Genomic DNA, 12,856 nt, shown 5'->3' on the forward strand with positions numbered 1-12,856 from the left:
CCAGTGCTGCACTTTTCGGGTACGGCGATATCCTGTATTTCCAAGCTCCTACACCCTTCACAATAATGGAGCTCCTGGTATTTGGTTTATCCTTTCACATATCTCCTTTTTGACATTGACGAGTGCCTCGATGAACGCATCCAGTCGTTCTTTGCTGTCGATCTCCCCTCTCTTGGCCTGCAGTACTGTGAAGGCTTTTTTTTGCATTTTGGTTGGACGCCGGTGTTCCAGCCCTAGAATGGTTGATCATGGCGGTCATATCCATCTCTATTCGCTGCATCATCTCATTTAGTGACTTAAGCGTGGCTATAACTTCATCGTTCGTCGGGGAGCCCCCCTTCTGAGGACGTCCCCTCCGTACGGATCTTTACTTTCTCGCCTGATACCCGGGCTGAGCCCTTTCTTTAAACACTCACCTCCGAGGTCCATCTGATTCTTCCGCACTCGAAATGCCCCCGCTCCGCTCTTCACTGGGCTGCCTCCGTGGGATCCCGCTTCTGTCGTTACTTTGCTCCCGAGCGACTCATCGTTATGTTCAGACACTAGCACTTCCACTAGGTTCATCACAGCTCGTGTGTTTTCAGGTTCACGAGATTCGCGGGAGCTATTGCTTACCCTTGACATGTTTGGTTCAGTATCACGATCGCACTCGCTCTTCTACTGGTGAGTTCTTGCTATAGATCAGGATGACACCAAAATTGTCTATCCTCTCAGACGGCGCCAAGCTATTTTCCGATGAAATCGGGTTTAACCAAAAAATCAGTTAGAGATTTGTATTTCTAGGGTTTGAAGACAAGTAGGCCAAATCTAATCTCGAGAACTCTTTGTGAGAGCCCGGTCCGGAGTAGTTTAGATTGTGGTATGGCTTAACAAACAACAAATATAATATGATAAGATTCAAGTAGCTTAAACGATAAGAAAATTGTGGTTCCCTGTAAATTCCTTAGAGAAAAATAATATTGGAATTACAAATGGTGATAGGCAGGATATGAATAGATATTACTTCCTTCTACCCTAAGCTATCTTATATAAACCAAAGCTAGACTTTTCAACCCCAACGTTCATGTGATGTGACATGACTGGGGCATAACGTGCTTCTCTGCTGTGACATACTGACCGAGGTCTGCAAACGTGATCTGAGTTGGTGGGAATGGAGGCCAACTATATAGGTCCCGTGATCATGGTAGATATCTGGTCTCGTGGCTGGGCCCGAATGCACTTTTACCCTCATACAAGTGTCAGTCACTCTAGCAATGTCGCTGATCAATGGTATCCCGCACAAACTAATTTGGATCTCTCTATCTAGCAAATCCATGTAAGTCAAGTCAAGATAGTTTGTTTCAATCCTTCACTCAGACCTCTGAAGTAAACGCTTTAGACAAACTCAAACTGCAGCTTAAAGAAACATGCCATCTCCCTCTTAAAAATCTTCTTGGGTGGTTTATTACCTTCCCCTCCACTGAAAGTTTTTGTCATATTTAGTGGTGTTACGCCATCGTCCCTGGCAGGCCAGCCCAACATGATGTAAGAACAATATCCCTTTGTAGGTACTCCAAGTCTTCCATCGAGCTTCTCCTTATCAAACACTACGTCTTTCTCACTGATTGTTCGTGAAGCTACACCTTCAGATATAGAGCAGTGGATGAAGAACTCCATAATTAGAGCAGGTCAAATGCTTTAATCCTTCTTGAGGAATAGTTCTTTCCAACCCTATTTCTCCAGCTCCAACACTAGCTCCTGCATGTGGTGTACGCATATATTTTCGAAAGTGGTGTCACATTTTAAAATGAGAACAAATAAATAAAACAATATTTTTACTATAACTCTTCTCATGATTTTTAATTATTTTGAAATGTATTCAAAATAATATCAATAGAAATAATATTTGACACTTTTTATAGGGCATCAACTGACCACTAAACAACTCATTATTCATTTTCTTTTGCAAATTGTTCTTAAGTTATTTCATCGGCAAGAAAGAAAGTGAAAGGAAAAAAAAAAACCTAAAGTCTACATATATACTTTATTTTCGCAAATCGCGACAATCAATGAACTATACTTTGGGCTAATTGGTTCTTTCCTTTTGTGTTTCCAAAGAGGTCAGTCATTCGAACATGGACAACGTATCCTGTTTTAAATGTGACAAAATACGTTTTACAAAAAACAAATGAAGCTGCAGAGCTTTGAATTTGCGTCCACTAAGTTAAGAGCCTGTTTGGATTGGCTTATAAGTTGCTTATAAGCTGTTTTCAGTTTTTTTGAGTGTTTGGCTGGCCAGCTTAAAGTCATTTTGTGCTTAAAATATGCTCAAAAAAATAATTGAGCTCATTTGACTTAGCTTATCTAAAGTAACTTATAAGCTGAAAACAACTTATAAGTAAAAAAAAAAAAAAGTTAGACTACCCCAACTTATTTTTTTTAGCTTATAAGCTGCAAACAGCTTATAGGCATAAGCCCATCCAAACAGGCTCTAAATTGAGGCGCCTACACTGAGCTGTGCATCTCTATGTGTCAAGCAGTGTCACTTTGTTCAATATATCGGCTATTTTTGTTTTTTCCTTTTAACTATATATACTTGTTTAGTAAAAATTTCTTGCGAAGTAATGTCACGTGACACACTTCGGATTAAGGTAAATTCGCCTGTGCCTCTACAGCTGTGACAATTTTTTCTTTCACTATCTTGGCGTTGCTAAATCTTTTCACCCTAGCTATATCTATTCCTTTCTTTCTAGACTTTTTTTCTCCCGTTTCTCTTTTTTTCACAAGGTAGAAACAAAGACCTCCTCCTTCTTCTTAACCATTCTCATGATGTTCAGCCTAAATGCGCATTTTTTGCATGCTAATTGCCTCATATTTGGCTGTGTTATTAATGACTATAGCGGGCATTATGATGTTTGCATGAGCTTAATAGGTGTGTTTTATTGTGTAGGACGTAATTTTAATAAGAAGGAATGATTTAGATCAAAAATGAATTAAATAGAGCTTCGAAGTCTGTGTTGAAGTCTAAGACAATTAAACAGGATCGAGCTTGGTAGTCAAGAACCAAGTGTGCATGATAGAGATTGAGACATGAGCTAGAAGGCCAGGATTTGGCCTACTACGGTGTGCCTCATGGCGTTCCATGCGCCCTGATCTACAGTGCAAACCCTAGGAAGACTGATGAAAATAACATTCTTGAAAGAAGCCTCCTAACATGGCATGGCATGCCATGCGACATATAAATCGTTTTAGGCCATGTCAGACTCTGTTTTGGTTCATTAAGAAAAATATTTTCTGGAAAAATGTTTTTAAGGAAATAAGTGAATTTCTTACCTATTTTCTTGTGTTCGGTACATAAGCAAAAATATTACCTTAAAAACATTTGTATATAATCTAGATAAATACTATGGGAGGTGGGAGTGGTGGTTAGGGTGCGGCGAGGTAGGCATGAGTGCTACAGGGGAGGGGGTGAAGATGAGGTGTGTAGAAGGTGGGAGGACACAATCAATGTAGAATGTCAGTTGTGGCTATTAGTTTTGAATAGTTAAAGGGTATTAGTACTCCGGGTTAATAATAGGGATGATTTTTGATTCAAAATTAAAATTAAAAGGACTGTTTTGGATCTTTTTGTGGATGCTATTATGATTTTGTAGGAACAGAAGATACTCAAATATAACTCCAAAGCCTTTTCCGTACAAAACAAGATAGTATTATGAAATATATTAATGTGGATGTCCTTGTAGTTCCCCCACTACTCTTCACCATTATGTTCCACCTCCTCCATGTTCATAACTCTTATAAAAGTAACTCCCATTACTTCATGACCACTACTCCCACACTTTATTTCTATAACCCCCCAAATGTTATTACCCATGTTTATGACACAACCTTTGGTGTTCTCAATATATTCCTATAAATAATAGGATTGAATGTAATGGTTGTAGACTTGATACTTGAAAGAAATAAGAAATACTCTCCTCTCTGGTCTCTCTTTATCTGTCTAATTATGTTGCTTCATCCTTTAATATTGTTACTCTTTTAGTTTGATTTTACAACACGTTATCAGCATGAGACTCACAAATTAAAGGTAAGATTAACTGGGCGACTAGATTGTGAGGTGGTGTGTTTCTCTTCTCCACCGTTGGTTGAACTATAAAATTTCAACTCTTTGAATTCGACCAGGTGATATCCTTCTACTGTTTTTTTCCTCTTTCTTAGGTGAGTATTACTAATGTATGTTCTCTGGGATCTCTGTGTTTGACTAATTATATTCATCATCTATAAATGTTTGTCACATATTTCTAGTCTATTTTTTATGCAAATGTTGAGGTGGTCTTAAGAAATTGGAGAGAACAAATCATTTTTTCAAGTTGTATGGGCACAAGATTTTATCATCAGTCTTTTGGGTTTAAACATATAGATGAAAAACTCATAAATAAAAGGAATGAACATAAGAAGGCCGAGACACTAATATCCATGACAAACAGTGAAGTGGCCAAACCCGCAAGTAATTAGTTTTAACTTTTTGTTTGTCGATTAGTTTGATTTTCTTGGTCATGTAAATGTTTATTTTTTGTTATTTCAATTTTCCTTTGTAGTGCATGTATTTTGTGGTTTATAAAATAGTGATTAAAAGGTTAAGAGTGTTGTGACATATTGAATCTAACATCCATGAAGTTATTTTAGGAGAAAGCTTGAATAATTCTCCATTCCTCACGTTCAACGTATGAAATATTTTTTGCTGCCCATAATTACTTGAACAATGAAAGTGCTTTCTGCCTAACAATTTATTTGGTAACGTCTCTTATGACTTAATTTATTCATGCATATTCATTTGAAATGATTACATATGTCTGTTAGTGGTCTATAGTGACTTATACATGTAATAAAGATTGATATGTATTTACTTTGAATTTGATTTACACAGATGAATAACGTATGCTGACCACAGTAAGAATTTTTTCATGCTTACCTGCCAAAAAAAAAAAAAAAAAAACTAATTCTGCTAACCTTAATTTTTTCTCGATTAGCACATGAGCTTATCAGAAGAATACAACCATGGCCTTGCTTTAAATTATGCATCAACTAAGAAAGTTGTGGCCACCGTAAGTAGTAATATTTCAATGGTTCAGGGCGAGCGCTATTACATTTTGGCCTATTATGCCATTGGTTGAGGGTCAGACGGTAGATTGAAGTTCCATCGCATTAAGAGGGTAAGATATCGAGTTTGAGTCCCAGTGCACTATGATGCGAATATAAGATGTTGAGTTCAAGTCTCATCACATTGTGGCCTAAAATGCCTTTATATGGATAAGTCGTTGGGTTTAAGCCCTAATGTACCATAGTGATAATATAATGATGACTAAAGCAAAATAAAGTGCTTCTGATGAAAAGTCTTGGACCTGTCCCACTTGATATGCTCCATTCCATGAGGGGAATGTGGTAGCAGTGCATAATAATTCTAAATTAGAACAAGTGGTTAAACAAATGAAAGTGGCCGTGACAAATGACAATACAATGTTAATCATCATTGTGGTAATATAAGAGGAAGAACATTATGGGTTCTCAAAGTGGTTCTTCTAAAGGTGAAGGTAATTTTTGCTATCAGTATGGTATGACAGGTCATTGGACACGCGGTTGTCGTGCGACCCAATTTGATAAAATTTTATAAATCCTCCATCAAAGGAAAGGAATACTATTTCAAAGTGATGTCGAGGGGGGTCTATGAATATGATAAAGACAATGGGCTTATAATGAAAATTTATAAAGCACGTATATATGATTATAGTCCATTCCTTGATGAGAAAGTGACTTGTGATAAGCATCGTGAATGCTTGCCCATTTTTTAAAGTGAAATGTGTAAAACTATAGACAAGGACGTGCTCATGTATGGTTGAATAAATACCACAACTCACCTCCATGGAAGGTTTGAGAGAAATAAAGAAATTTTATTGTCATGCCCCGAATCATGGCCTGGGCGAAACACGGCACTCGGTGCCATACTGCATGTGACCGAGCGAACCACATGGCTTGCTGAATCATCATGAGGCATACATGAGCGGAAATATAACATGAACGTGATGAGATTTTATAAAACATGAGATGTCATAATAATTTAATGAAATACTTGTTTAAATCACAAATGCGGAAATAACATGAGTTGAGCCAAAGATGGCTAAACACCTTGCATGTCTAACATAACTAAACTGACTAGTCTATGAAACCTCTAATCGTGAATCTTGACTGGAAAATGTACTTGCTGGGACAAGGCCCCCAGCATACCTTTAAATGCATGACTAGTAAAATAAAGATAACTGACTAAACCTCGAATGAGATGGGGCTCACCAATGAGCTAATACGAGCAAATCCTACTGAGCAGATGCGGCGTCCTGTAAATACGTACCTGCATCGTGAAATGCAGGCCCCCGGGCAATAAAAGGGGACGTCAGCACATTGAATGTACTGGTATGTAAAGCAACTGAAAGAAATAACATGGGACATGGAATAACATGATAAGAACTGAAACTGAAAACCTGGACATGAACATGAGCATGAGCATGGGTACATATATATATATATATATATATATATATATATATATATATATATATATATATATATATATATATATAACATGAGTAAAACATGATAAGTAGGGAGAGCATTTCATAAACCGACAACATGATATCACCACGTGGATACGTGGAATCTGGTACCTCGCCGGACCAGCAGAGCCCCCATACCTTGCCAGGGTATAAGGTGGTAACGTGCCTGATGGATCCATTCAGTGTAAAATTAAGGAATCGTCCTAACTGGGCGGAGCGATGCTTGTCCTACGGTGGCTACGTAGTTTCGGGCTATCTGAGCCTTCTCGGTAATTCGTGCAACTCCCAAAAACATGAACATAATATAGTTGGCTAAGAAGCCCATGATTTTCGTTAAATAACTTGTAACATAGCTTGTATCATGGTTTCATGAGATAACTTGTAGCATGGTTTCATGAAATAACTTGTATTTAGCATGTATATTTCTTGTATCATGGCATGAAAGTAATTATATGATTTAATTGCATGAAAACTTGTAGACATATAGGATATTCATGAAATAATCATTCTTAGTAAATAACATGCATGCAAGAACCCATGGAATACAAAATACGGGTTTTCATGGATTACAGACAGATTCTCAATAATCATAATGAGTATCAAGAACACAATGATAGAATAATAGCAATTCAAACATAATATAGTCATAGACATGGACCTAGGGTTATCATGAGCATAGTATAGAATAGAAACCCTAGTTTTGTAATGTTTCATACTTTATGGATTAGGAGGCGTGGGGAAGAACAATGATGTTCCCACACGTAGATAGTAACTCTACATACTTGGTAATGCTCCAAAACTTGACACTACTAAAAAAACAGTATTTCCCGACCTCAAAAAAATGGCAATTTCCGACCTCATGAGGTCTGTTTTGGGCAAAAAACAACCTCAAAATCAGGTCGGAAAATAGTGGGTCGGAATTATTACCGACCTCATGAGGTCGCATAAAACCGACCTCATGAGGTCGGTAATGTTTTTTTAGTCGGGTATTAATTAAATAAAATACCGACCTCATTAGGTCGGTAAATTATATTAATAATATAATTTATTTTCAGAAAACCGACCTCATGAGGTCGGTAATTTGCAATTTCTGGGAATATTATGCAGAAAACCGACCTCATGAGGTCGGTAATTTGCAATTTCTTGAAAAGTTTTGCAGAAAACCGACCTCATGAGGTCGGTATTCTGCAAAAAAAAAAATGGCAGGATCTAGCTGCTATTCCATCTGCCCCCCTGTCAAGATGAAAATAATTTTATATTCGACAAAAACCAGCTCAAATAGCTGCCAACAATTCACCAAACTACTAAAAAACATAAAACATTAAGCTACTTCAACAAACACATATATCACAACCAACAATACGTCAAATTCAATTCGAAACTACTTGAAAGTTGAATCAAAACGTCATTCAAACATTCCGAAGAGACATTAAGAGGAAGAGCCTCTAGGCCACATATAATTGACTCCTTTACAGTTTGTAGGTTGAAAACCTAGAACATAAGCTTTCTAATTCTTCTCTTTTCTATGTTCAATTTCATAGAAGAAAACTAAGTGTACATTTTAATTGAGTCCAGCAATATTATGCTGAGGCTAAGGCTATGCTCCATGGAATCAAAATGTGCATTAGTTGTGGCTGAGTAAACTTTCCCCTCTCAATAGGTCCATACTCAGGGCCAACGCTAAGGGGTTTCATCCGAATACCTTTTGCTGAAAAATATATAGTAGATGTTGAATTCTCTCGGCAATTTGATTGTTTATTTCTATATATTTTGAATCTCCTTAGTAAATCTGCTCCGCCGCTGCATACTAATGAATACAGATATCAGCTCATAAAGCTAGCAAGCAAATGTTGCATAATTTCAATTTCCTCATCATAGGAGTAGTACACATATGCATATATAAATTGCTCCAAAAAAATCACATAAATGAATGAATTAATAAAAAAATAAATAGCAGCAAAAGAAATTAAACATACAGCAGTTTTTACATTTTCAGGAATAACCACTAATTTTTTTACTTAGACTTGAAAAGGCCATGGCCAATTCTTCATATCTTCCTCATCTTGAACCTTAGCACTGCTCTTCATTGCAACATTCCCATTATTGCATTCCAGATAAGCATAATATTTGAAGAAAAATGCAAGTGTGAGACCAACCCATTCAAGGCAAAAGATGAAAGCACATAATTCACTAGCCAATCTCAAAACCAGCTACCGTTTAAGGTAGGGGTTCGGACGAACCCAGGTCCAACTATTTTTCATTTGAAATGCACCATCACAATAGTATTTGAAATTTTCAATATATATTGTTGAAAGGTGTAACCATCTCATTTCAAAGTTTAAGATGTTAGGAAGTACACTTTTATTTACTTAAATATGTCTTCAACACGTCCTTTACGTGCGATCCTGATTCACATGGTCAAACATGTGGATTTTTTTTTTTTTTTTTGATAATAGTAGACAGTGAGACTCGAATCGACGACCTCTGTCTATTCTGTACGTAATGCTTGTTAGCTCATATAAACTGGACTCATGCTATTGTTAGTTGTTGATGTGTGATTGCAATTTTCTCATTTTCAAATCTAACTATACTTTCATTATACTTGTAATTAGCTAATTATGCATTCCTCTGTTTTCACATGGTAAGAAATATCTCCTTGTGAAACTTGTATGGCCCTTTCTTATTCTATGACAATATTCTCCCCGTTGGCTTATTCTGCAAGCCCCTCACGTGCTAGTCTGATTCTCTTTTTGATGGCTAAGCATCTGCTTTTTTTTTCTAATAGTAGGTAGCAATAAGATTAGACTCATAACCTTAGTCTGCTCTGTTATACTAAGAATATAGAAAAAAGGGTCTAATCTTATGTGCTTCAAAGGCAAAACTTATTTCCTCATACAGAAATTAAGAACATAAGATTGATTCTTCTCTTTCTTGTTCATTTTTATGTAAAAAATACAATTTCACTTTTTAAGTAAATGAAACTCCTTATTAGCTGCTTCTTTTGGATAGCTATGACGCATATACAACAACAACAACATATAACCAATGTAATCCCACAATTGCGGTCTGGGGAGGGTGGTGTGCACGCAGCCTTACACTACCATGTAAAGGTGGACAACCTATGCATATAATGTGCAATAAACCACTTATTGTGTCTGGGTAGTATAAATTTGATAACACCACCACTTCCATATGTTCTCTGAAACTCAATAGAACTTCTTCTGTTGGAGTATGAAATCTGAAAACATCACTAGACCGCTTTAGGTTCCTTCACTTATTCATTTTCTTTGTTAGTAGTATATTATGGATTGACAGAAAAGTGTAGTAGGACAGAAAAAAGATAACTACAATTTGTACTTTCTTACCAGATTAGATGTTTACCATAATCTTTAGTTTTTAGAATTAGAATGTTCATCAACTGATCTTCCCTTCTCAATAGGGTAAACACATTACAACAACAAATCAAATAAATAAATGAATTTAACAAATAAACAGCAGCAAAAGAAATCAAATTTCCAAAAGTAACCACTAATTTTTACTAGACTTGAAAAGGCTGCTAATTCTTGACATATTCTTAAAGAAGTAAGCGGAGTTTAACAATATTCAGTACAGTCCACCCCCAACATATAAAATTTCCAGCAAAAACTTTCCAGTGAGTGAAAGTTCATAAAATTCTAAAACATACACAGAGAGAGTATTTAATGTTCACAGGTTTTCTTGCATACAGTCGGAAAAGAAGTTTATACGGTACCTGGAAAACAGGGACTCCATCAAATCCAGTCTTTACATCAGAAGCTTTTAACTATCACAGAAAAAGTCAAATGTTAAAGTGAACAGATTTTCTAATAAGCACGCATTAAAATAACATGTTTAGCCAAAGAGGTATATTATTTAGGAAGAGGAGACAAGAGGTTGGGTGGCAATGGAGGTGCTGCAATTAGTAATCTCTGTGTCATCTTCAAGGCTAGTGAGCAAGAGCTTATGTACAAGGCAAGTTGGTAATCCAAGTTCAAATTTCGGAAAGACATCCATTTTGGAAAAATGTTATTTACCAGAAAAAAGAAAAGATAAGGGCAAGTTAGTGAAACTCAGAATTGGTGGGCTGCAACCAATTCTACTACATCTGGTCATTAGTTTGAACTACATGCCAGTTTACTTTCACGTGAAACTATCACATGTAGATGAATATACAACATAACTTTACTTGCACAACTGGAAGAGACATCCTGTGCAATTTTACTGCATTCAGTTAAAACTACAAGGATACCCAACCAAAACTTAAGGAAGACCAACGAGGATAACAACCTCCATTGCATTCTTAATTTGAACAGGATCTGGCAAAAACCGAAATGCGATTCCTTCAACCTTCAACATGTAAACCTGCAAGTTGATACAAAAAGAAAGTATGTGTAACCAATCAAAATATGGGGCTGATGCCTAGCAACACCTTTAAGAACAAATGGAAAAAACATAACATTAGAAATTCTTGGACATACTGATAACTGCTACTAATTGCAATAGATTACTTAACCTAAACTGAACCTGTTAAGTAAGGAGAAAAACGGCTTCCATTCTTAAGTTAGGCTTCAACTATTCCCTTTTAACTTAATAACAGAAGAGGAGCTATTAAAGAGGACAAAGCAGAACCTGAGGCTCAAAACCATATGAAATGATCCCTTTTTTATCGTGGATGAAAAAAAGATGCGAAATGTTCCAATAATGCATACACCTTAATGAACAAATCACCAAAAAGAATAGTAAAGGGAAGCGGCTCAGTGAATTGTCAAATATGCACAGACCTAGATCGAATTTATACATAAAAGTAAATCACCAGTAGCTTGTCTGACTTTCCACCAATCAACCTTGATGAGCACCAGAAAAAAATTTTCTCCATCACTAATACCATAATATATTACCAGACACTCTCAGGGTCATAAAGTGTCAGCAGAACAACCTTAGCTCCACCTCTCACTTCGTTCTTCCGCAACCGTACCTGAAAAACCTTCACATTTTCATATCTCCGCACCACTAGTGCTTCAAAAAAACTATATCAATATAAACTACACCTCAATCGCAAACTAACTAGGTCAACATTATAAGTCTTCTGTATCTGCTCCACTCTATTCAAGTCCATTACATTCCAATACTAAATAACTTGGCCTTTAAGGCAATCTTATCTTCCAATGCTAAATACTACTCCCTCCAGTTAATTTTTTTTTATCTTACTTCCCTTTTTAGTAACTTTTTAAACCCAACGTCCTACGTGGCATATTCAAGACCGCAAGATTCAAAAGTCTTCTCAAATTTTCTTGAACTCCATGCCGAGTTAAACTAAGACAAACAAATTGAAGCGGAGAGAGTATAAATTTCTTATAAAGCAATCATCTTTACGTGGTTTTGCTCTTTTGTGCTACTTTACAACTTCTCTCTTCTGTATAAAAAAAATCTATAAAGGATAGAAATTAACCTGAGCAAGAAATGCCTCGGCGTCCTCTTTACGGAAACACAATAATTCAATTGATTTAGCACTATTCGGGTCCAAAGGAAAATCCAATCAAATTACAGATAAAGCATACCTCAAATGGTTGGCTGTGGACGGAAACGGCGGTACTGGGTAGAGACGGCGGCGACGGTGACTGGCAAGCGGCGACGGTGACTGGAAGGCGGCGATGGTGACTGGCGGCGATCATTGATCGCGTACTTTTAGTACGACACAAATATTGTGGTATGTCTAATCATGAATTACCAAAAGGTATATGTAAGAAATTAGTCTTGCTTATAAAGGTTTTGGCCATGAGCTTAATGACAATAATTTTCTCCTAAAAGGAGATGTTCACCATACGGATGGTGTTGTGAAAAATGTTGTAGTACATAACTAATTGGGAGCTCTGAAAAGCTAATTTGTTACTACTTGGAGGAATGAATTGTTCATAATATTGGTGTTGTAGTAAGTCTCAAAAGAAACTTTTTGAGTTTCAAAGGAATTGGTCAAATATGAATTATATTGAGACTATAAAATATGGGAAGATTTAATATCTTCATATTACTACAATTGAAGCGAGTTATAAATATTTATGCGAAAGGTTACCCGTCTTTTCCTCCTATTTGAACTACAAAAATATAAGCATGATGATGAAATCACATGCGATAGTAAACTAGAAGTTTATTGAAAGAAATATCAGTTGGCATGACCGGTTGGTCATCCCGGTTCAAATGTGATGCTAAAATAATTAAAAATTTATGTGGTTATATATTGAAGAAATAGAAAATTC

General features: G+C 36.4%; 1 protein-coding gene across 11 annotated transcripts; it reads right to left on the reverse strand.

The window, feature by feature from the left end:
* Nucleotides 1-7,948: 7,948 nt before the first annotated feature.
* On the reverse strand, nt 7,949-12,460 carry LOC132603283 (protein TIC 22, chloroplastic-like). 11 transcript variants are annotated; one of them, XM_060316271.1, is made up of 6 exons: nt 12,161-12,432; nt 11,401-11,577; nt 10,890-10,964; nt 10,733-10,810; nt 10,336-10,386; nt 8,399-8,665 (listed from the first exon to the last, which is right to left on the reverse strand). In XM_060316271.1, the coding sequence occupies exons 2-6, from the start codon at nt 11,488-11,490 to the stop codon at nt 8,603-8,605; spliced, it is 357 nt and encodes a 118-aa protein (XP_060172254.1). In that variant the 5' UTR covers nt 11,491-11,577; nt 12,161-12,432; the 3' UTR covers nt 8,399-8,602. The 11 variants fall into 11 exon arrangements, 10 of the variants coding, with proteins under 10 accessions (XP_060172255.1, XP_060172256.1, XP_060172261.1 ...); XM_060316274.1 differs by having other exon boundaries at nt 11,416-11,577; nt 12,161-12,400; XR_009568078.1 differs by lacking the exons at nt 8,399-8,665; nt 10,733-10,810 and adding an exon at nt 7,949-8,391 and having other exon boundaries at nt 11,384-11,577; nt 12,161-12,376.
* Between the last annotated feature and the right edge of the window lie 396 nt (nt 12,461-12,856).

The sequence above is a fragment of the Lycium barbarum genome, chromosome 7 (assembly GCF_019175385.1).
Source record: "Lycium barbarum isolate Lr01 chromosome 7, ASM1917538v2, whole genome shotgun sequence".
Classification (NCBI taxonomy): Eukaryota; Viridiplantae; Streptophyta; class Magnoliopsida; order Solanales; family Solanaceae; genus Lycium; species Lycium barbarum.